This window comes from Astyanax mexicanus, chromosome 14 (assembly GCF_023375975.1).
Source record: "Astyanax mexicanus isolate ESR-SI-001 chromosome 14, AstMex3_surface, whole genome shotgun sequence".
Taxonomy (NCBI): Eukaryota; Metazoa; Chordata; class Actinopteri; order Characiformes; family Acestrorhamphidae; genus Astyanax; species Astyanax mexicanus.
Window position 1 is genome coordinate 6909050 of NC_064421.1, and position 26294 is coordinate 6935343.

Here is a 26294-nt window from a genome sequence, read left to right on the forward strand (position 1 = left end):
CTGAAGAATATCGTTCTCCAATCGCAGAGCAATGTCGGATCAGCACTATGGACAGCGCGCACACGTGGTTTTCGGTCCCTCTGATAATTTGACGTAAAACAAGCCATAATAACGTAATAACGCAATAAAAATAAAAACAAACAACAAACAAATAAACATTCCTTCAGTTACGCAGAGTCCATGCTTTTTCTCCTTCCTCTTTCCATCCTGTTTTTTTCTGAAAGCTTTTCTCCGAATACACCTTTAAATGGCGAGTATCGTACTGAGCTGAGGGCGGAGCGATAGTGTGTGTATGAGTGTGTATGTGTGTGTGTATGGGAGTGTGTGCGTGAAAAATCTCGTGCTTGCCCAGCGAGCGCGCGCGCTGCTCTCTCTCTCCCTGTGATGCGCGGGACGGAAAGCCTTCTACCCGGGTGGAAACCAACCTGAAGCAAAACCCCACCGAACCGCCGCCAAACCCAAACCTTTCAGGAGCTTCAGCAGCTCTAATTCGGATTATTATTGGGATTTTTTTCTGGGGGACGCTGCGCTGGGAAAGCTGAGGTTAGTGCCTTCTTGCTTTCTGCCTTTCTGCAGTTACCGGAGAGCCGTAGCGCTGCCATTGGATGCACGATGCAACTTCTGAAAGTGTCGGATCGTAGCTGGACGTTTCGTTAACTTATCTGATCTGGGGAAGCTTTGGGGGCGATGGGTAGTGATGGAGAAACCAGTCGGGAGCTTAAATGGAAGGTTCAGTAGGTTCTGACAGACAGCAGTGCACGTTTCCTTAGACGATTTGATCTGGACGTCGGAACGAACGTCTGTAGAGGAGATTCGCTTAAAGCGTGAGAGCGCGACCTCAGACACCCCCGACATCTCCGGCATCTCAAACATCTCTTAGACTTCTAGAATTTCTAATAAAATACGCCTTAAAATATAAACTACAGCATATCCTAAAGCCACCATACCCACCAAACACACCCCATGCTGTCCAGCATGTTACAGGGTTATTATATTCCCAGCTGGCATTTCAACGTTAAATCAACGTTGATGTTATGGTTGAATTAATGTTGGATTTGGTAACAATAAACTTACATCACTGCAGTAAATCTGAGTATAATGAATTTTACCCACCACCACTACCAATCTGATTCAAAAACTGATCTCAAAAAACACCAAACCGTAAAACAAATGGAAAAAAAGCAGTTACTGCAAAAAGAAGCAAAACACTTTTTCATTCCTCCACCCAACCGTTTTTAGAAATTATACGGAGATTAAATGTAAAATGCTAATTCACAAGGCAAAAGGTTGAGGACATTATGTTGATTTTAACGTTTGCTCAACCATTTAACATTAAATGTTGATCAAATGATGTTTCAACGTTAAAACAACAACAGACATTACTTTAATCATATTTCAACCACATTTCAACGTTCAACGTCAAGGTCGGTTGTGTGCCAGCTCGGTTATAATACACACATATTTTCATTTTGGTAAACAATATTCCTTAAATAAAACGATTGAAATAATAAACCTCAAGTAATTAAACACGAGCAAACATCCATTTATTGCAAAACGTGCTATTTGAAATAAATAAAGAAGAAAGAAAAAAACACAGGCGTTTACATTTACTGTTCTGTCCCTAGAGGCCGAGCAACGTTTGTCTTAATCTGTAAAGTAGAATAATGAATAATAAATAAACGAGCTCAGGTTATACTCTCCGGACTCCCATTGGGAGCTTCACATGTACACACCAACAAACCACACCAAACAAATGGAAAACACCTTACCGAATTCAGATCAAATGCTAAATGCAAACTAGCATAAAGCTATAGATACACCCCGAATGCCAAATCCTACACCAATGTATCCTACACAATTTCGTTTAATTTAAAATAAACATAATTTCCATTCACATTTCAAACGATTATATTTAATCGCCAGCTAATGCCCTGACATTCAGTTGATGCTTATCTCGATTCATCTCCATTTACTGTGTGTTTTTTTTATATATTATTTCGTTCAAATTTTGCTGCACCGATCAGTTTATTATAGGGAATTCACATAGAGATAGATGTTGTAAAAAAATAAAAAATAAAAAATAAAAAAATAATAAAACATAAGCGAGATTAGATGATACATGTTTGGTTTTTATAATAAAAATAATAAAATGTGTCTTGAATATAGGGAATATAAGAAACAGGAAAGGGAAATAAAAAAAAACAACAGCAGTGCACACTTTTATAATTCTTTTATAACACAGCACATAATTAAACGATTATAATGGCTTATATGAATGAAGTGAGATATATAAACGATGGCGCGTTATTTACACACTTTTAAAAAACGTGTTTTTAAAAAACGTCTTTTTAAAAACAAAAACACCAATTCTAATATTAAATGAAAACAGCTGCATTTCTGTGCTGTCTACGTTTGGAAATGGGCAGCAGACATAGAGCTGATAGAGCCAGCAAGGCCTGAATCGCACACATTTACAGAATATAAAAAATATATCTTATATTTTTCTCAAATAATGCGTGTTTCTATTAAATCCGTGTTTATTTAATTGAAGACAGTCTGAAGAGTCAAAAACAAATAAATTTTGGTGTGATTAGGTTTTTTTAGAGAAAAACGAAAAAAATAATACAAATAATTACATGAATTAAATTTTATTTTGATGTCTAATTTAAGTTTAGAATTTGTACATTATGTATCTGTTCATTAATATCCTGTATAATGTCCATTTACGCGTTTTGGCGTTAGGAGTGACCTCTACGGAAACCCACCCTCTTTTACCCAAACATGAGGGTGTGTGTGTGTGTGTGTGTGAGAGAGAGAGAGAGAGAGAAAAAAAGAAAGAGAGAAAAGAAGAGAGAGAGAGATTCTGTGTGCAGCAATTTTGTAGCAGCCTGTAATCCAACGTGAGGCCTTTTTCCTTTTTCTGCCTGTGCTTAATATACAATATTTTATAGACTATTTATTTGTTGCCGTTATTGGATATAAATATTACATATTAAACGCTTGTGATCTATAGCTAATACACGTGTTTATATCCGAAAAAGGAAAGAAAAATAACGTCGTATATCCTGTATAAACATGTGTTATTATTAAAAATAATGACAGCTAAATGATGGAGATGTAAAAACGAATCGCATTTATTCTTTATATATTTTTTTAATTCTCATAATTTTGATAATTTCGATTTGGGTTATGATTTGTACGATTAATAGGTGTCGTCACTCACCCTTAAAACCTTGATAAAACCCTTGATTTTAAAGCAAATGCAGAGATGTGTGTGTGTGTTTAATTCTTTCCTTTATGTTTTTCCTTGCTTTCAAATTGCCAAACTATTACACGTTTCAAAATATTAATTTACCTTTTTAAAAAGCGGCGTATTTTTATATGCGCTGTTAAAATGCAAAAAAAAAAAAAAGACAAATATGAACGCTACTGTTTTATAAATTGTTTTATATATAAACGAAGAGTTAATACAAAAAAAACAAATACGTGCTCTGTATTTGAAACACATTTTTCTGTTTTATCTATTATATTTGCAAATGTTTGGAAATGTCCGTCTTTCAATTTTAAACCGTTTTAAACAGATTTATTTCAAAGTAAATCACTTTATTTGTAAATGGTATTTGTAAAAGCATTTCCACCAAATACAGTTGTTTTTAATACGGTTTTAAAACTGTTATATCACGAATTATACGTAAAATAATTCTGGTAATAATAATACTACTGATAATAATTAAGTGTGGCGCGCGTTGATGTTGCTGCTTGATGTTGTGGCTGCTGATACAGCCGCAGTGTGACGTGATCATTTTGGGTAGATAACCCCCCTCCCCCTCAACCACCACCACCACCACCATTACCACCATCACCACCAACCAATGCACACTCACAGACAAACACACACACACCCTCTCTCTCACACACACACAATCCAACGTTTACCCCACCAGTGTATGAAAGCGCAACACTAACACTGACCGCGCTAATCCGCAATTAATGATTTTGAGCTGATGATGAGGTTGTTGTGTGGAAGGAAGGCAGGTGTGTGTGTGATTGTGTATATATCTATGTGGTGTGTGTGCACATTTGTAAGGTGATGTAATGTGTGTAATGCAGTAGGTAGCTGGTGCAGAGGGGGTCCACGGTCCTCCCTCTCCGCCGCAGTGGTCTTTAGTGCTTGTGCGTCCTGGCCGGGGAACCTGGCATCCTGTCCGCGCGCAGGCCGGATCCCCACCTTCCTTCCCCCCACGCGCCTCCCTCGCACCGCCGGCTGCCAGCCCAGAGGGGTGTGTGTCTCTGTGTGTAGGGGATGGGACGCTGATGTCATCCTTTCTGGCCCTGAAACCCGCGCGCGCCCAGTGCTGCCCACACCTCCCCACACCTCCCCGTCCCTGCCGTCGCTTCTGTGCGTATAGACTCGGCGGCATCTTGTAGTCGGGACTGAGCGCGCGCAGTGCGCAGCTCTGAAAATGGCGCGCGCCTTTTTTAATACCCACAGCAGCCAGTGCGCAGGGGTAGCAGTTTGGTGGAAGGGTCTAAGGGTTGACATTTTTGCACACATTTTTAACACAGCTGGTGTGCTCTACCAAGGGTGCCATTATTGTGCCAGATATTGTAGGCCTGCAATATCTGTGGCGAACAAGGCCGAAAATATATAAAATATGAAGATGTTTTATTTTAAAATGAAAAAAAAAAGACGTTAAAGTTAAACATTATTTGTATTCTATCAATAGTTAATAAGTGATTTTATAGAACCTTAAGAGCTAAAGATCTGTACTAAATAACCCCTAAAATGACAGTTTTTTTTGCACATCACTTGATATGAAAAGTATATTTATGTTTAAATGAACATTTAACTAGACAAAGAATCATTTAACCAATGAAAGAAATGCTTATTAAGTAGTACCCCTTGTTTGTAATATAGAACCATTTAACCCTAAAAAATCCCCTTCCACAGATTGCTGTTTTATATAGGAGCAGGTGTTTCGAACAGATATTTGTTTTTAATTATACACTTTATCTCAAATATATATGAAGATGCAGGGAATTTAATAAGCAGTAGCATTACAGAAACATTAAAATTTGGCAAAAAAAGAGAAAAAAAGGGTTTGACTGAAGGTGTAGGCCTAAAACAACTGAACTGATTTATCCTTTTTTTCATTATATTCAAACCCTTTAATAAGATAAAAATAAATAAATAAATGCAATAGCAAGACTTCTTCAACTAAATGACCTTGCCCAAAAACACCTTTTTAAACAAGTTGAAATTGATTATTTTTATTCTAACATGGTTTTATAGAAACTTAACCTTAAAAGACCTTTACTGGAAAAAAAAAACCATTTTTTACAGATCACGTGATCATATCGGAAATATAGAATATATTTCTATATAGAATCATTTGCAACAATTTGAGTTTTTCTTGCATCTGAATGAACATGTAACCTCACACAGAATAATTTAGCCATTAAACAAATTGCTTATTAAACAGAAACACATTCAGAACCAACAATGCCTTAACTAAATACTGAATTTCCACAGATTGCATGATATGAAAAGGGTTTTTTGGCATTATGGTGTTAAGTATAACCTCCCAGCAAGAGCTTTTTCCTGTGTATGAAGAATCTTTCACCAAGAAATAATTTATGCTTTTGAATCGTTTCTGTTGTTTAATATATATCCCTAAAACTTCTAAAGAACCGACCTCCTCCCTCTTTACAAATGTTATGACCTTGAGAAAGTGTTTTACTCAAAGCAGTAGTGGCATCTAAATCATTCACAACAGACCTTGTTAAAGCTTTATACAGAACCATAGAGCTCTTTAAACCACCCCCTCATTTTAAGAACTGTAAAGTAGTAAGAAAGGACTCTTAATGACACAATACAGTCACCTTCATGGTGCTATGCAGAACCATAAACTATCAAAAGGTTAGTTTCTGTAGTTAAAGAACCATTTAAGCATTCAAATGGTTCTTTAAGTTGTTGTAGTTCAAAATAGAAAAATGCCATACTAAATTACTCCTAAATAACCTCCTTTAAGTAGTGTAAAATATTGGAAAAAATGTTATTTATTCTAAAACCACACTGGCAAATTTGTGGTGCTATATAGAGCCATCTATAAGAGGTTTTATTCAGAAGAAAAACATTCCAGCATTTGATCGAACTCTTGAAGACATCTCCTCCTTTTTGAAGACTGTATAGTATTAAGACTTATAACAATAGAGGCATGTTATATGTTCTCAAAAGAGAACCGTCTAACTGGCAGTGTATAAATAAATGTCATAATTAATATTGTCTTATTGCAGGAACTAAACATGTGTTTTTGTCTGGAAATGTTTTTTTCCTTATCTCAAACAACTAAATAATTTATTACAACATATTATACTGTATATCGTAATTTCTCTCAAGCATAGTCATATCGCCCAGCCTTAGAACCACTTTCTTAACTAAAGAAGGAGCCATTTATATTTGTATAGACAAAATAACAATAATCCAGGAGATGGTAAAGGAGGAAGGGGAATGTTATTTTTTCCTTTTTGTCCCCTTGGATCCACCTTCAAGTCTTGGCCTGTTTTCTACACTGAACTCTAATTATATCTGGCTTTACAGTAATTCACACATGCCAAATTTGAGGAATATTCTAGCATACATAAGCTGCTTATCAACACCAGCCTATTTTGATTAGGGCCTGATGGATTACCACTGTCACTGGATGTGTCCAAAATCAACCTAATACCATACATTACACACCCCACACTACTACACTACTGAGAGCTAGTGTGCTATTTTGTTGCTTGACCTGCTATTTTTTTGCTGTTGTGTAATTTTGGATGCATCCGCACTGTCCTGCAGTGCAATGCCAAGTGGAGGGGGAGGGGCCTAGTGGCATTCCTCTAGGGGAGGGGCCTTGCTGTCTTGTGGAAATAAGGGAAGAGTTAGTTCACTTCTCACTAGGACAAATTGGTGCAGAATGTCAAAATTTTGGGTACTGTCAGATCTGTAAGACATGCCCCTTTAGGTCTTAAGGCAGCAAAGGCTGATTGACAGCTGATTTTATGGTGGATTTTGAAGGCCATACAAAATACACTAGAGGAAACGTGCTGCACTTGTGCTTCTAGTGAAATCAGGAGACAGGGTTACTTCTGGGAAACACATTGCAAGCAGCTTCCTAGCTGTCCCCCAGTGCTAAGGTGGGAGTGGCCTAATTTAAAGGTCCCTCCCACCTTGAGGGTGCTTCATCAGACACTGTAAGATTAGTACATAGACAGTACACGCGTTGATTTAAGGGCAGTTTCCCAGACAGTTACTGTATTAGGCCTAGTATTGAACTACACATCATTTTTAAATTGAGATTTTTCATTAAAAGGAAAATATCCTGTACGACTAGGTTTTAGGGTTTAGTGTACAACAGGCATACAGTAAGGCAGTCTTGAAAAAAATATATATTTAGAGAGTGGTACTTTGAACTGTAAGATTGGTGGCACCTTTATTATGATATATAGAACAAATCTCAAGAGCTTTTCTGGATTGGGGCATCATTTAACCAGCACCAACATATCTTGATTTTCTAGAGTGTATAGGATTGGAAAAGAGTTATTTGACTTATGACTTGGAACAATAATGGCACATTTATGATGCTATATACAGTAGAACAATCTGCAAGAGCTATTGCTTTTATAAAAGAAAAATTAAATATAATATAAGAACCCTTATAGAAGGCTTTTAAATGGTGTATGCTATTAAAATTTGGTTTGACTTGTTTTAACATCACCTTTATAGTGGTACAGTATATAATGGTGCTAGTTTATATGTGTTTGCATATGTGGAACCATTTAATCATCGGTTTTATTATGAATTACTGCTTAAAGCTGAAGCCCTAAAGGCTTACAATGCTAGTGATAGGGGCAAAGCGTTGTCCTTGCAAGGTAACAGCCTTTTTTTTATACACCATTAACAAACTCAAAGTAGGTCCACATTGGTTGAATTCTGAGGGTCCTGACGATTAAAATAAGATACTACGAACTTGGAAAGTGCACAGGTAGTTTATTAAAAACACTGTTTATACACACAGTACCTTCAGGTAGTTCTCTGGTCACCACCATCTAAAAAAATTAAGTACTATAAGTTGACTGCCGAGCATAAACAAATCGGTAGGGTAGGAGAACATATTGCAAAATTTATTGAGTGAAAATGCATAAATATTATAGAGATATACATCAACAGCTGGAATTCACTTTAAAGACATCTTCTTTAACTAAATTGCAATTAAAGAATATTGATGAGCTATTTAAAGCAAATAGCAAATAGAAAACGCGCTGCAAATACAACCACAACACAACGGAAGTGAGTCACAACACAACGGAATTTTCCCGGGGGAACTTAAAAGATGCTGTACCAGCTAAGCTGCGTCTTCAGTAACGTCTCGGACTTCACTATGTGTACAAAGGACAATAAGTGGCAAACAAGGCGTTTTGTGAAGCAGAACTTTTAATAATATGCACACAACCGTGGTAATCACAGGTAATAAACATAACTTACTTTTCAGAAGCTTGTTTGCCACTTATTGTCCTTTGTACACAGCTGGTACAGCATTTTTTAAGGTCCCCCGGGAAAATTCCGTTGTGTTGTGACTCACTTCCGTTGTGTTGTGGTTGTATTTGCAGCGCGTTTTTCTATTTGCTACGCCTGTGTTGTAATTTTGATGGATGTGTTTTGTGCTTTTGCAGCGCTTTTCAATTTGCACTGCGTTGGGCTTTCTCGGCCACCGTAAAGAATACATGTACATGTAGTATGTTTAAGGTTATACACAGAACCATTGACTAAACACTGATTAACCCCTAAAGATCCCCTTTCAAAGAGTATATAATATTTAAAAAAGAGTACTTTGTTTATTCGCTGACAACACTGGCATCTTTTTGGTGTTATAAAAAACATCTATGAGATATTTTCTTTGTACCAGAATAATCATTTAAGCAGGAAAAAAAACATCTAAGCATTTTATTATGTAGACCTGCTGACTTAACTACAGGAGAACCCTTGCTTATTATATAGAACCATTACCTTAAGCAAAGATCCCTTATAGAACCTTGTATTAATGACTGCTATGCTGAACCATCTACAGGAGGATACTGAGAAAAAGAACCATCCATAAAGAAGCATCCAGTCAGAATCCTTAGTATGTAGAACCACTTATATAAAGAAACCTTAAGAAACCCATTGTTTTGAGAAGTGAGAAGTGTATGATAAGTTGTAAAAGTGGCAGCAATTTTATGGTACTACATACAGTAAAACCATCCTCAAGAGCTTCTAGTTTTGTATAGGGGTGGGCAATATGGCTCTAAAATAATATCATGATATTATTATATCAGGGTATTTTTGCGATAACAATATACTTGGCGATATAGGAAAACAGAAAAATAATTAATTAATTTCAGGAATATAGTATAATAGTATAACAGCATAAACATAATGTGGCAAAATAAATAATATAGCATAAAATAATATAATGCAGCAAAAAATATTGCAAAATATATTTAGTGCATGCATATAAACTGCAAACTAAAACAATTATACAATAAATACACTTAAAGCTTCACAGTAAATAATAGACTACTTTTAAGACAGAACATCTCTATTATCATGATATATATATTTTCAATATCACGATATTTCTGCGTGACGATATATTGTATACAATATAATATTGCCCACCCCTAGTTTTGTATATGACAAAGCATTTAAACATGGTTGAATAGAACCACTGTTTTAACCAAGAATAAATATTTATACGGTAGTGGAGGCTTTCTACAATGTTCACAGAGCCCCTGTAAGACGAGTGCAGGGTACGTGGAGCACACCTTGCTATAGTGTTTAGTGTACACGCAGCAGGCACAGCATCCATGACATCCCCGAGCTCTGCGGACGACATTTTGTTGCGGCACCTGCGGTGCGACGGCAGCGTTTGTCCGAGGCACCTGCAGTAAAACTGGGCTTTGTGCGTCTGATGAATGGGCAGGCCTGCTGCTGTCATTAATGTGGCTCGGGTTCCTCTCCACTGACTCCCTCTCCCCTCCACGCCCACTCCCTCTCCCCTCCCACTCATTGGCTTTAGAAGTGGATCCAAATGCACAGGCTTTTTGTGGCAGCGTGTGCCGCTGTCAGCGGGGCGCGATGTTCACATATCAATGAGGACAATGATGTGTGCAGTTTAGCCTTTTCACCTCAGACCCCCCCTGCCCACAGAGCAGGCCCTCGCCGGAGAAAAGAACAGAGCAAACACACACTAAATAGACTGCTGTGTTTTTAGGGAGTGGTGTTTAGTTCTGATTTAGTGGAGCTGAATGCGGCCTATCCTTCACCTCAGGATCCAAAAGATCAGATTTTAGACTTTATCTTTTTCTAACTTTCGACTTTTTAAAAATAGGGTGAAAGATAAAGGTGGACAGTATGACTATAAAATAAAATATCACAATATTTCATTGTTTTTGCGATAACAATGTTCTTGGTAATATGATAAACTATTGTTGTTGTTTTTTTGTATTCATTTCAAGAATATACTACTGCAAAAAATTGATTCAAACATTCAGTAGTAACTAAAAATTCTATAATCGTTTGTCTGTTACGTAATTTGCTTCGTAAATCCACCAAAACCCTGGATTTGTACAATATAAAGATAGTGTAACAAAATAAAAGATAAAGTAATCTTAGGACAAAAATATACCACAAATCTAAAGTGCAGCATGTTTAGTGTTTGTATATAAACTACCAACAGACAAAAGTAAATACAATAAATAGCAAAACAAATACAAAATTGAATACTTTCGGATTTATTGTGTCAAAATGTTTTTGTTATAATTCTGTATAGTACTATATGTCACGCCACCAGTACAAGATAACATTTAAATCATATTAAGGTTGCCAGATATTTAAATAAAATATAAATATATATTTTTTATATTTTAGCATATTTTAGCATTAAAGAGATGTTTAAAAGCTTATACATACTCTGTGAAATTAGTTTTTGAAAGAATTTGAATCTGGCAGAAATCCTTCACATTATGAGTGAGTATTTCAGGATTAATGGACCAATAGGAATGCCCTGAAACAAACATCAGTATATCTGTATACTTGGCAAGGTAGATTTAAAAGACCAGATATTGTGATACTGTGGCTTTAAATTGAACCACTGCATTAACTGAAAGAGCATTTTTTTACAACATTTATAATATTCAAGAGAAGGTCTTTAAGTTTGAAAAAATGGCATATATACAACCCTGACGACTCAAAGATCTCTGGATTCAACGATTTCTTCATACTTAAAGTAACGTTCTTGCAGATGGTTTTATATGGTGCCATAAAGGTCAGACAGTTCCTTGTATATGGTTGGTTATTTGAATTGTCATGGTTGTATATAGAAACACTGGTCCAACCTGAGAAACATTGATTATCCATTTTACATCTTTACATCTTTAAGAGTGACTTGACCAGTGAAGGACACCTTGCATATGAAGAACCCTTAAAGAGTGTGTGATACTGAAAAAGGGTTGGTTAATGTATAAATAATGTGCTATAAATGAGAAACATATCAGCTGTTGGAATTATCCCAGAATTCCCATTTAAGAAAATCCTTAAATATATATATATATATATATATATATATATATATATATATATATATATATATATATATATATATATATATATATATATATATATATTCTTTAAGGAATATCAAAAATAATGTTCCAATTTGCATCATCTACATTTAAATGCACACCCACACACATGCACACACATTCGAGCCAACACAGAGTATCTGTTACCAGCACCCAATCTCCCAGCTCCTGCGGTTCGAGCAGAGCCGGCAGCTGGCTCGGGCTGTCCGCATTGTGTTCTGGCTGGGTGGAATTGTGTGGGCTACTAACGCTATTGTCCTGCTGTACTCGCTGCCTGTGCTTCTGGCAGGGAACACAGGCTATATTAGATCCCTATTAGGTTACACCTCGCATGTCGCATGTAATCAGAGCCGATTTGTCTTTGTGGACCAGGTCCTCATGTTAAGAGGAACCAGCGCTGCATTTAGTCTCCCCGCAAGGCCTTAACCAGTGCTGGGTAAAGGCCAAATTGTCATTCTTTTTTTGTTAATCCTTTTCCACCTCCATGGAACAATAGATGATGGGGGGGAACAAAACCCAGTCTTTAATTCAGTAAGGCTGCACATTAATGCAGGTTGTATGATGGAGAATTTGGGTAAAACATTGTATTGTACTGCATTTGTACTGAGTATCACACAATTCTAAAGCTTTTTCAGCTATATACATATTTATATCTACCTAAATATAGGCACTTAACAACTAGACCTAATAAGGTTCTACTGTATTTTCAAGGACATGTCCCTTCACTATGTATATGACACTGTAACGAAAATGTGGATGTTTCTTCGTGCACACAAGGCCTTTTCATTTTCCCATTAGCAACTTAAGCAGGTTTGAAGCAACGGAGTGATTGCCAGAGTTGACAGGAGAATAATTAGAGTAATTTACACACCAGATGACCGATAGCACAGGACAGACTGTGGCTAAAATTGCTGAACAAAGGAAACTTTTAATCATATAAGAAGCTGTTCGTTGAATAAAGAGTGAGGTGTTGTAAGATGTTGCATTGCATGATTTAACCAGGCATTGCATTATTTTGTTTAAATGATAAATTAATTTGTGACTTTTGTTGTTTATTATATTATAGCTATTGTATTTCATGCTCATTATTTAAGTATAGATGTATATTTAATTATAGATGTGAAAATGTGAAATACATACAGTCTAAGCAGGGCATCACAGAACCCACAAAAGTAAAATGAACTCTTTAATTATTTGTATTAGATTTTGGTGGTTTTATTCAACTTCTGTAAATTATTAGTGTTCTCAACCTTTAGAAGTTAATGGACGGTGGAATTTGTCCACTATAGAATGGGGTGCGACTGGTGCAAAGGTTTGTGCACCATATTTGAGAGCAAATAGACTTACAACCAATAGCATGAGCTACCATAGCAAGTATTTACAGTCGCAACACCTCATCAACCACCTTGCCCACCTTAACAACCAGCCACGTCCACAAGTAATCAAGGAGAAGTTATTCAGAAACACAAACACAAAGGTCTTATAACTATTTAAAGTATAAGTCTTTTTTTTTTTTTGAGAAATTACAAATGAAGCCGGAGAGTGGTGAGTACTGTTTCCTACACCTTTAAAAGATTATTGGAAACTGGAGTAAACGGGGTACAGGAAGAGACACGTCTGGCTGACCCACATGGAAACAGCTTTAGCCTTTAGCTCAGCATATCATTGGATTAATATTGGCCTGACAGGTCAATTGCAGGCTGTACAGCACTGCTACCGGACTATAAAACAATAGGAGTGTTCTAAAATTTTTGGCTGGTAGTCTAAATGTGTAAAAGGGTAAAATAATGTTCTTAGATGTTAACAACTTCTAAACTGTACTGTCTATGTGTGTTTTTACAGGTAAAACATTTATTTTTAATGTAATGTTTCTTTTTTGTTTCAACAGCTACAGCCCCCGCTATAAGAGCATATCAACTACAATACCCGCAAGGCAACATGATGGTGGTTTCCTCAGAAGGCAGAAGAGTAAGTGCGGTGGGATCTGGCTGGATGTTTGACAGTGTGTGTTCAGTTTGAAGCGAGTTTGTGAGGATAGCAGCTGCTCAGCAAGCACACCACCGTCTGCACACATCTTCTCAAGCTTCTCGAGTTAATCTGTGCCAGAACAAGAACATAGAACACAAACAAAGAAACAAAGAAACGAACAAGAACCTAAAATACAACAAACGAATAAACCAGAACTTTGTCGACTGACAGAGAATATATTATTGTGCAATGTGATTGGCCTTACGACTGTTACTTAAGACTGTTCTCCCTCTCTACTGCCCCCTGTGTCCTCTTTACGGATATTAATCGTCGTGTCGTTGTTGAACCTTTTTTCGCTCGCTCACAGTGGGATGTACTTTGGATATACGGACCTCTGAACCAAAGCTGTTTTCAATGGTTTCCTATTGTTCAGGATTATAACCCTCCCCAATCTCCAGCACTTTCACAATGACTCTGCTCAGATATCCTATCCAGTTGCAGCTGCTGCTCAGCACTGTGCTTGGGCCCTGCTTGGGCCTGGAGTTTACAGGAGCACGAGGCCAGTGGGCCCGCTATCTCCGCTGGGACGCCAGCACCAGAAGTGACCTCAGCTTCCAGTTCAAAACGGACGCGTCCACCGCCTTGGTCTTGTACTTCGACGACGGCGGCTACTGCGACTTCCTGCAGCTCATGGTGGTGGAGGGCAAGCTGCAGCTGCAGTTCAGCATCGACTGCGCCGAGACCACCGTGGTTTCGGACAAGCGGGTGAACGACAGCAGCTGGCACTTTGTCAGCCTGGGAAGGTACAACCTGAGGACTGTGCTGGGCGTGGACGGCGCCAACAAGGCCGACGAGGTGCGGCCGCAGAGGCAGTACATGAAGATCGTCAGTGACCTCTTCTTGGGGGGACTTCCCCAGGACATTCGCACCTCAGTCCTGACCTTACCCACAGCCAAGGACCTGCCACCTTTTAAGGGGATTATCAGGGACCTGAAGTATGGCAGAAAGGTGCCCACCCTACTCAGCAGCCAGAAGGTGCGGATGGACATGGAGGGCATCTGTACGGAGAACCCGTGTGAAAACGGAGGGATATGCTCCCTCGTGGATGGAGAACCTCTATGCGATTGTTCCAAGACTGAGTACATAGGCCGATTTTGCAGCGAAGGTAAGTTTTGCGCAGTTTAAGTGTCTAAATATGTGGTTGTTCTACAGATTTACTGATTTGCAGTTTTGCATCATTAGCAGCTCTTTTTATGTTTCATGCTCCTCCATGTATAGTGTTTTATGTAGCAGCCATTTATGTCCATCGTGTCCAACACCTCCACATCACATATGGTTGGTTAAAATGCATATGCTTCCATGCTTTCATGCCTCTTCACTTGTTTGCATCCTTGCACCATTTGTGTGTGAATTTTTGGTACGAAATTAACATACTACTCCAAAATAGGACTGTTTCTTTCAGCGCCTTTGATTGCTAGCTGTTTTCATTGCAGTGATAACCGATGCAGAGGTGCTAGACTGCTAGAAATCATGGAAAGCCATCCCCCTCCTGAATCCCTTTTTTCCCCCCCGTACAATCACAAGATGGCAGGTGTCTGACTCTCACTCGAGTGTGCTAAGAATTCCAGCTTTGATTCAATCACAACAAGCCCATCTCTTTTCTTTCTCTGCTGCAGCTTACATTGGCCGGCTGAAAATTGATTTTGATGAAACACATTATGCTTTAATATGTTCTTGGAAAGCCTGCATTTTCACTTGTTCTGGAGGAACAGGGCTGTCTGTCGACTACTCGCTTCTTTGTGTAAATCTCCGCAGCCCGGAGGTGTTAAGCTGGATGTTAAGGTTTATTTTTCTTATCAGTTGTCTTTTTTCCCCCCCTGAAGTAGCCATTTTAAGTCCTCTGGGGATTCCGAGGAGGCCATTTCACAGCTTTATGCTCTGCACTTGTGTCTCAATAATAGACGGCGACTCTGGACGCTCGATTCTTGACTCTGTTGGATGTATTGAATTCTTGCAGGGAGGTTAATTTATAGAATGCAGTCATTTACATTAAGCATATTTAATGAGGACTTAGATTACGAGTTCCTGACCAGTAGAGCATGATTTGTTGATGACTGTTGATTGGTTTATATTGATATTTTACATGTTTACATATTGATTATATGCATACATGTGTGTGTGATATAGTAAATCTGTGTCTGTGATATAGTAAATACTGTAACTATATGCTTTGTGATTGTGAAGTTCTGCCCTAAATTACCTTTAGCTTTTTTTAGATCCTGGTTCATGATCTCAGCAATTTCAGGTACCAGAAGTGTTCCTAATGTATGTGTATCTTCTTGTTCCTCTCTTGATGCTGCATTTCTACTGTAGATTTACCCACTGCACAAAGATTTTGTATGTGTATGCACTGTAATAAATTCATTCTTATTTGGTAGCTGGACAGATTACCAGAATACCAGAATACCATGAACCTGCTGTAGGCAAAGGCTAAAGATGGGGGGGTTTCGTTTCGATGAGACCCGAGGCTTTTTCCTTAAAGAGTGAAATGCTTCAGTTGGGTGGGTGATGAATGGCGAGTGTGCTGTGCCGTATTGGTAGTTCTTCTCACTGCAGACACGACGCAAGCTCTCCAGCGCTGCCTCAAACACAAAATGGCTGAATACAGATTACTCCTCTCGTTGGCAATTGTCTTCGCTGCTGTTTCTTTAATGTGGAAGCTTTTTGTCTGTTCGCTGTGTCATTTCTTTTTTTATTTAATTTATTTTATGTGTTAATCCGTGTATGTGTGTAGATGTGTGTACATGGCGGTGTATAGGCAGAATGTGTGTATTGTCTCGCTTTCGGCTCTATCTATGTGGAACAGCGCTCCTGCAGAGATTATATCTAGCTTATATCTAGTGCCTGCTGCTGGTCAGCACTGGCAACCCAGCCAGCCAGTTCGGAGGGGCACTAGGCTCAGATTTATAGGCACTAGGCTGAGTAGAGTTTTAGGCTTGATTTATTGTTGTTGTTGCTCTCCATCTTGTTTGGCTGGCGGGGTCCTGCAGTCCACTGATAGGGGCCAAAGCCAGTAAAAGCCTCTCTGATGTCTCTGAAGCTCGAGAAACAGTGCAGACAATCATAAAAGAATAAATAACCTCATTTATGGGGCCAGGCACAATTTATATGGATGCCGTAGGGAGTGTGCTCTTAAATGCTTTGCCTCAGGTCATGAAACGTTCACCCTCTAGCCTATTGCATCTCTTAGATCTCTTTGGGGGTCTGTTAATACAGATATATTTGCAGATGAATTGACAAAATCAGAGATTAGATCCAAAAATGAAGGCAGGTCCATAAATCTTTGGGCACAATTTGGCTTGTGTACACAATGTAAGTGGATTTTAATAAAACAAATAGGCTGTTGACTGAAATGTAGACCTTTCAGTTTTCATTTCAGGGGTTTAACAAAATATTACATTACATATTTAGAAATAACAGCATTTATTATAGATTCCCTCATTTTTGACAGGCCCAAAAGGATTTGGCAGTTTTACGGCAGTCAAGTACAGCCTGAACCAATTTAAAGACAATGACATTTTAAAGATACAAGTGCTGTCATTGATGTGGTATCTATGTATTAAAAGCAGATGTAATTCATTGTGAAGAAAAAAATTAATGACGTCTGGACAAGGCAAGAACAATTTAAAGATTGATTTCATGTAGAAGATTTTTTTAGACATATGAAATCAAGATTAACTTAATTAACTAAAAGTAAGGAATCTAGAAATAGGAATTGTCCAGAGAGAATTGTCACTCAATGCTAGTTTTTCTCAAACCTGGTCCTGGTGCCCACTGCCGTGCAAATGTAGAGCTTTTTCTGCCACCAACACATCTGATTCAACTAATCTGCTCATTAACAAGGCCTTTCAGAATTGTATGGGTGTGTTAAAGCAGCTTAACCTCCAAAATGTGCAGAACAGATGGGCACTGGGGACTGGATTGTGAAACACTACTATATGCAAAGCAATGTGGAGATCCAACACAAACCAGACATTCTTAAAATTACATTATGGTCTTTTGAAGAGGTGGAAACATTCCTTGGATTGGTGGATGATGAAGGAATCCATAGAAAAAGTATGTTTTGGGGGTTGGGAGCCTGCTCATGCACCTTCACAGTGTGATCGTCAGGTCAGTTACCTGTGCTCAGAAGCGTTGAACACGTCCAGATAGCTGCACCATTAAAATAGCAATCTGCTAAGTCAGAGGGCATCTTGCTCTTAAGGGGAATTGAAAGGGACACTTTTATGTGTTTCAATCCATGCGTGGCATACTTTCCACATTGTTATGATAGCAAAGACACACTGACACACCCTAAATCAAGCTGTACTTGTGCACATTTGGCGGCTCACCTATATATTGGTAAAATAGGGCTATCCTAACTTTAAGCATTTACCAAAAAGTGATAAAAGTTAAGTGGAGTTGAGTAGTGTTCAGTAATGTACTGTAGGTAACATGCAGTGGAGAAACACCAATATAAAAAAAAAAATAGCAAAGTGCAGCTCTGTTTCTAAGATGTTTCTAATGAAATGGCCAATTAATAAACAAGAAATCTAGATATCCTATGACCGACCTAAACTTCTCTCCCAGCGAGACTGGAAAGTCTTTGGAACGTGAGCAGAACAGTTTGATTCAGGTCCATATGGCAGCACTTAGTCAGCAGAGCAGAAATTAGCCCGCTATGTGTGTTAGAAAGGATACATTTGCTTCCAAGTGCAGAGGCAGCAACAGGAACTTGACACTTCCCTGGATGGGCAGATGGTTAAAATGGCCTCAGAACTATTTGCTGTTGCTGTAGCGTATGTTCCTCTCTCAGTGGCAAGCGCGATAGCTGCACCGCTACATCATTTGTGAATGTGGGTAATCTTTTGGCGGCTTAGAATAATAAACATTTGGCTGCCAAGCAAATTCTCAATCTGTCCTCCCATGTGGACGCTGTTTGAATTAGTGCACTGGGGCTTACATTTAATCCAGCCACTGTTTACAAATCTACTCACATGTTCATCGCAAGTTCAAAAGAACCTAGACAGCATCGCAGTGACGATTTCTAACAATTAATACCAACATAACCCTGCTGAAAAATCCAGCTTGGGACCAGCTGGTAGCTGCTTCCCAATGCTCTAAGCCACTGGTGGACATAGTGGGAAAGGGTTGTGAGCAAATTTCCATATATGGAGGTATCAAAATATTTTTTTAATGCAATACTGTATCATTTTTCAAAAACACAATATATTTTGTTATTATTAGTTTACAGTGCATTTAAAAATGTTAGTTTTATTTAGTGTTGTGTTTGACCATACTAGATAGCCTTCTTGTGCTCTTAAACACAAGAAGAAGTTTTAACACACCTTAAATTCAGTTTTTTTTATTATAATTATTATTATTTTAACATTTTCTGCATTGTAGATTAAAACTAAAGTCATTCAATATATGAATAAACACATATTGGATTGTTTAATAAGCCAAACAAGTATTAAACAAACCAAAATATATTTTAGATTTTAGATTCTTCAAAATAGCACCTCTTGCTTAGATTAGACAGTTTTACACATCTTGGCTGGATTTTCTCAGTCAGTTTTATGAGGTAGAATCACCTGGAATTCAGGCTTTCAGTTAACAGCTGTGCTGAACTCCTCAAGAGTTAATTACTTGGATTTCTTGCCTCTTAATGTGTTTGAGAGCATCAGTTGTAAAGTAGTGAAGAGGTAGAGTTACAGGTATACAGTGAATAGCTCTATTTGAGTAATGTTCTAATCCAGATTATGAGAAGCAAGAACCACTCAACTAAGTAAAGAAAAAAAAAATGAAGGTCAGTCAATCCTAAACATTTCAAGGAGTGCAGTCGCAAAGACCATCAAAATGTTATGATGAAAACCTCTGTTGCACAGGATAAGGTCATTAGAGTTACCAGTCTCAGAATATTGTATATTGCAATATATTGAATCATAACCACTGGATTGCAATACATTTGGTATCACCAACATAAAAGAGTAAAAAATATGTTTTATGCTTGAGTTTGGTGGTTTAGCCAGTTTACAGTAGGGCTGGTTGACCAGTATGACCAAGCTGGACTAAATTTAAACCTGCTAAAATATCAAACTCAAACATAAAACATATACTTTGTTTGGTTGTCAAACTTGGTCAAGTAGATAATGAATCCAAACCTGTAGACCTACTTAACCTTAAAGCGCAAACAACACAATATACTATGCTAAGCTAAGACGAGTTGGCCAAGCTGTGTTTTTTTTTTTTTTTTCAGCAGGGAATCCACCGGTTATTCCTAGAAATACTACATTATTTATGTCTTCAAGTGTCTGTCACAAGTCAGAGTTGATAAATTTCAGTCCTCAGCTACGAGAGATCAGATTTGAAGCCATTTCAGGAGAGACTTTCAGTTTCAGTAACAATTTGCTGATGGATCCTGAGCTTTGACAGAAGAAGCTGATGGAACGTTCTATGTTTATTGATCTTTGGGGGGACGAATCCTACTCCTCGGTAATCTCTCAGAGAAACTGGGTCAGGAGAGAAATGTGAGAACAGCTTGAGGAGAGGAGGCCAGGTCAGACATGGCAGAACAGGGGCCATTATCTAGTCAGACATCAGAAAACCCAGGCAGAATTTAGCCTGAGCCGGACCTTACGGTCAAGAACACAAAGCAATACCATTATAATCAGACCCCTCTGCCCTTCAGCCATCTCATCACTGCCTTAATATCCAAAAGCACGCTCTGTTAATGACCAAAACGGACACAGACAGCCCTCTCTGTGCTCCTACATGGTCTGGAAATGAGTGTCCATGTGTGCCGCCATGTTCAGACAGCAGGCGGTACAGGCAGCAATATGTGCAGGACTAAATTGATTTCTAATACAGCTCTGATTACAGTGAATTAAAACCATTTAATGGAGATCTACTTCGTCAGGTTCTTTTTAATTTGCGGCATTAATTGCTATTTGCCCCCTCGATGAAGCAAAGATCACAGAGTGCAACTGCTCCAAGGGCCCTGAGATTGCCTCCCAAGATATTTGTTTTGAAATTAGAATATTAAAGTTACAGTTAAATGGTTTAATCGTCTAATCAGCTTTTGTTTAATCACTATTTGCGAAATCTTTCGTGTTTGGCCTTAAAACTAGCAGTATTTAATGCTTTTCTGGGTTTGGTAGGAAATTAATGCTTAAACAATGCTTAAAAAAAAAAATCCAGCACTTCTATTTAACAGAAACATAAATGCAAAACTGTCCATTCAGAGAAATAAGGATAGTAAAAAAAAACAAATACATACAATATTTAGATGGCACTGACCCACGGCACTTAACACAATGCCAAATGCTAAAATACAAAACAATATAATAGAAATAATTGCAAAATAATGCTTTCAATTTCTTGTATTTTAATTTCCATATAAGAGGTTTTGTAGGTGTACCATGATAGGAATAATCTGCTGGCATCTTCAAAGATGGATATGAATATTATATATATATATATATATATATATATATATATATATATATATATATATATATATATATATATATATATATATATATATATATATGTCTTTTATTTTTAATTTAATTAATAATTTAATTAAGATTACTGCTATGCAATAAAACATATACATTACATCAGAATTCAACTGCATTTAACCCAACCGTAAAAAAAAAAAAAAAGTTTATATATTGTGATTATATATATTATATACGACATCATTTGGTGTAATTACTGTGCATGCCCACTAGTGCCGTATTATATATTGAAATATATAAAAAAAAAATTGAATTTTTATTCAATTTTGCCAAAAGTCACTGATCCAACATGTCATAATACGAATAATGCAGTCTCTTTATCAGTGATTGAAATAAAAGAAATAGTATTGGGTAGATATCACTGTTATTCAGGCATATGTTATCAGGTAAAATAATAATAAAATAAAATAATAACTTTGAACTACTGTGCATGAGTACATTCTGATGCCCACATTGTGATAACAATGTTAAAACAATATATTTCTCACCCCTATTGTTTAAGAATGAATGTAGAGTATAGACACTAGCAAAAAAAATCAGTGTGAACACACACATGGTACAATTATCATTAACTTAAACATTCAGGGATTATAATCTTTAATTCTGTCCCCTACTAAACTAGCTTACCTACAATAGCCTCACTGTACAGTATCTCTTAAGTGGCAATGGCTCTTAAAAAAACAAATGTGCCTTAAAAATATTAATAAATAAATGCATATAGAGTAGGCAAAAAAATCGTTTTTGGAGCATTTCTGTTGGTTCATTTATATTTAAAAAAACATCACAATGTGAAGGACAGCTGATGTGTTCAAATAATGCAATAAACTATCATCAAAAATCGACAAAAGTAGAGCTAGAGGTTCTAAATTTGAACAGTGACTATAGGAAGGCACTGTAACTATACAGTGTATAATGGAAGAGTACAGACTATAGGCTACAGTATGTATAGGGATTAATTTTGTGGGTTGGGTTCAGAGTTAGTCGTGTGTGAAGTCATGAGTAAGTTGAAGAGGGCAGTGTAAAGTTTGTGAGCAGTGGCAGGAAAAAAAAGATAAAATAGATGTTATTATATTGAGATTATTTTCGTCATTCATCTGAAAATGGATGAAGTAGAGGGAGGAAAGGAGGTCACGGGTTGCTGGCGGCTAAACATTTAATGGCTGAGGATATGAGTCAGGCAGTGTGAGTGCAGGCTGGTGTACACCAGTGATGCTTTGAACTTACGTGATTCAGTCTGTGTACATCATTTATTTAAATAAAGATGTTTCAACTTCATTTTGATATATTTATCAACAATATATACATATTTATATATTTATATAGCAAGCCAAATCCTCCTCTTAATTAATTATTATGTGTGTAACGTTCAATAAACCAATCAGCGTGTCACTACTACCATTTAATTGACTTTGGCAGATTGCTATTTTAACGGTGCAGCTACCTGGACATGTCCAATGCTTCTTGTTAGAGGAAACTGACCTGCACTTTCTAGCTGTAAAGGTGCACAAGCAGGTAATTTACAAGTGCAGCTTGCCTGTGTTGCCAAGATAGCAATGAACGTCTGACTGATGGCTGTTTTCTAGGATGCTTTCACTGAAAGAAGCAAGTGTGTTTTCCGATTCCAAGATAGCAACACGCCAGAAATTTACCTAAACACACCTCATTTTGAGACCATCACACACATCAGCTTAGATATATTCATAAGCAATGTTGCTGAAGACATAAGAAATGGCAGGGTGTAAGGTAGCAGTGAGCATTGCGACATGTCTTGCGCAGGATGTAAGATAGGACCCTATGTGCTGAACTCAAACTAGATTCAACACTGCATTTTGTGTCAAATTGAAGGTGAATGTATAAATTAGGAGGTGGTTACGATCAGTAATGTGTGAGTTAGGAGTTATTTAGTTAGCAAATGCTAAAAAATATATATAACATATGCACCAAGCATTATTAATAGTGGAAAATTAAGGCAGTTAAACAATTACAATTAGGCACAAGGCCTAATATTACATGTTATAGCACAAACCTCAAATGTATTATTGCGATTATGGCACAGTTCCATTATCTTTGTTTATTAAAAGATTTTTAGTTAAAGTGGACGGGAAAACAAGATCTGTTTGGTTATAAACACTCCGCAAATTAACTCCGCAAGTTTGGCTTGTAAGCGCTGCATCATTGCTAGGTTACCTGTATGTGGTGGAGTAATACATGGAGAGCTTCGGTTACAGTGCATTACTGGCTGATAACGCCACTCATAGGATGCCTTTCACATTGCAGGGTCAGAACTAACTGTGGTACAGTTGTGATTAACTAAAAATGAATTCAGTGTAGCATAATTGGAAATGTACCCTAAATTTTTGAATTTATAATGACTCCTAAATATCTTTATTATTATTATTATTATTATTATTATTATTATTATTATTATTATTATTATTATTATTATTATTAATTCAATTGAATGGACTGCTTTCCTTAAAATATTGTAGAAAAGAGGTGGCGGCTGGAGAGAGCTAGTGCATGTGTCTATGTGTCTGCAGTGAGAGAGAACTCGGACAGGCTGGGAGTGTGTGTGTGTGTGTGTGTGTGTGTGTGTGTGTGTGTGTGTGTGTGTGTGTGTGTGTGTGGGATCAGTGCTTCACACAAGCATCAGCGCCTCATAAATCCACGACCCACTCTACAGGGAGCAGGCTCCGCCCCTATAGCGCCTGTTTGGATTTATGGCTCCGGCGTGGATGTGGGTTAGAGAGTGTGGGACAGGGGCAGGACATGGTTCTTTCAGAAGTTCTGCTCATTTTGTGGGTCATTTGCCCCATATGACCCCTGTTGACCTTACTATAGTGTTAATAGGGGTTTATAGGGGGTCTATAGGGGGTTTCTGGACATGCACAGGACAATATGTTACTGGTGCATGCTAGAGAAGTGTGTCAGGGATCTTTTTTTTTTAAAAGATTCAGCTTTTTAATTTTGTGGGTCATTTGCTCTTGAATGACCCTCATGACCTTACTGTGATGTTTATAGGGGGTTTATAGGGGGTCTATAGGGTGTTTCTGAACATGCACAGAGAAGAATGTTACTGGTGCATGCTAGCAGGAGTGTTAGAGTTTGCATGATTGTATTTCATGCAACGATGATACGAGTGGACTCTAATTTTGGAAATCTTTCTCTTTTCTTGTTTTGTTTTTTTCCCCTTTATATCCCATCTGCCTTCGCTGCACCAGAGGCTAACAGCATCCCAGGTGAGTTCACAGAGGAGTTCAAGTTTTGACTTAACATTAAGAAGAAAAAAAAAACACAAGCCAGAAGAATAATAAGAATAAGAACCGAGTCTTTAAAAGATATCCCCGGGTCTGTTCTTCTCCACTGCGCATTTACAATTATAATTCTGTCAAAACACAATAATTCACTTTTACTAAGGGACGTTTTTCCAACAGCAGAGCGCAGGTGAAGTTAATCTTATATTTATGAAAGGTTAACACTGACGTCCCGTGATTATTTTATTATTTCAAATTTAATACTGGAGAAATACAAGACTTATAGTTAAGTCTTTTAAACGCTTTGGGCTTAGAGTCGCACAGAGCCCTTTTTTTTGGTAAATTAAAGGCTGTAGCTTGTGGAAAAATGTGATGTGAAATATGTCCAGAAAAGTAAAACACTCTGTATTTGTCTTCTCTTCTCTCTCCTCCTACTCAAAGGCTTGGCACACATGATGATGGCCGACCAAGGTATGCCCCTCTGTCCTTTTCTGAACAGCTTGGTTTGGGTTTTGCATGCTTAAAAATACCACACATGCATTTGCTGTGCAGTGAATGTGTGAATATGAAAATGATACATAATACACTCTTTCAAATAAAGGTCCCACAATGGTTCTTGAATTGGAGGAACAGTTCTAGAAAAATATTTTTTAGCTGTCTTTTTGTTCAGTTGTTGAGAATATTTGATTAGTTTTATATTCTTATGTTGATATTTACTGTAAACCATTTGGCTAATGGTGAGGAGAGTCTCCAGATGTCTTATATTCATCATTTGTATGGGTTTGGGTCAAATATTTAAGCAAAATCTCTTGTTTTTTTATTTTATTTAAGTACAGATCATAAAAATGTATTTGTTTAAAGATCTTTTTGAAAATCTGTTGACTACATATTTAAGGATCTTAATATTAGTTCATTTTATGGCTCATTGCCTATCATAGTGATCAAAAACAGGTGTGTAATTTGGCTCTTTATATTTTAATCACATTGCTTAATGTACTAAGAAAGGGCATCTGCTGATACTAAGCATTTACAGAGCCCACATATGGAAAACCTTTATATATATAACTTATATATTTAGTTCAAAAATAACTAATTTTATAGTATACTAGTTTTAAAGATTTTTTTGGCAAAAACCTGAAGCAGCATTATGTTAGAACTCACAATTCACTTTTACACCACTGTCATACATACATACATACAACCTGAGAAATCCAGATGTGGCATCTGAAGTGAAAAAAGCAAATTCGGCTGAGGTGGTAATATTACGGATTATTGGTTTTTCACTTATATGATAGTATTCACAGAGTTCTGATGAAAGATCTTATGCAGTTCCACCGGTGCTGCTTTAACCTTGAACTCTTTGCACAAGTTTTCACCAGTGTTTCTGAGAAGTTTATGAGGTTAAGTATAAGCGTCCATATCAGTAAATTAAAAAAAAAAAAATGTGTAGATGTTTTAAACTTGTAAAGTTTCTAATCCTGTACATATCTCAAAGTTATAAAGTACATTTCAGACAGGCATCTTTGTGCAAATCTTATAAAATTCTTAAATTACACTTTTATTTATCAACTATGAAAAAACTATGAAAAAAACACACAAAACAAAACAAAAATCCCCACCCCAAACTATCAAAGAGCGCTGCAATATACATCTCTGTGTGTACAACTATAATAAAAATAAGAGAGCAGTTAGACCTCCTCTTCCAGAGACAAATAATAAATCATAGTTTCTGTAAATAGGAATGTAATGGTTCCCAGATTCTGCAAAATTAGTCTAATGTGTGGTTAAGGTCCTAAGTCAATCTCTTGAGAGGTATAAGAGCAAAAATCTGTGTTAACCACAG

At 37.2% G+C, this 26294-nt stretch overlaps 1 protein-coding gene across 20 annotated transcripts in view; it reads left to right on the forward strand.

The window, feature by feature from the left end:
* Positions 1-318: 318 nt before the first annotated feature.
* The window catches only part of nrxn3a (neurexin 3a), a 504128-nt gene continuing 478152 nt past the window's right edge, over positions 319-26294 (forward strand). For 11 of the 20 annotated variants that reach the window (XM_049464222.1, XM_049464223.1, XM_049464233.1 and 8 more), the window contains exons 1-4: positions 321-543; positions 13556-14800; positions 24419-24436; positions 24893-24922. In XM_049464222.1, coding sequence (XP_049320179.1) covers positions 14104-14800; positions 24419-24436; positions 24893-24922 — 745 coding nt within the window. In that variant the 5' untranslated portion in view covers positions 321-543; positions 13556-14103. Of the gene's footprint in view, positions 544-13555; positions 14801-24418; positions 24437-24892; positions 24923-26294 lie in introns of all 20 variants that reach the window. The other 9 variants (XM_049464234.1, XM_049464236.1, XM_049464231.1 and 6 more) reach the window with 3 other exon arrangements.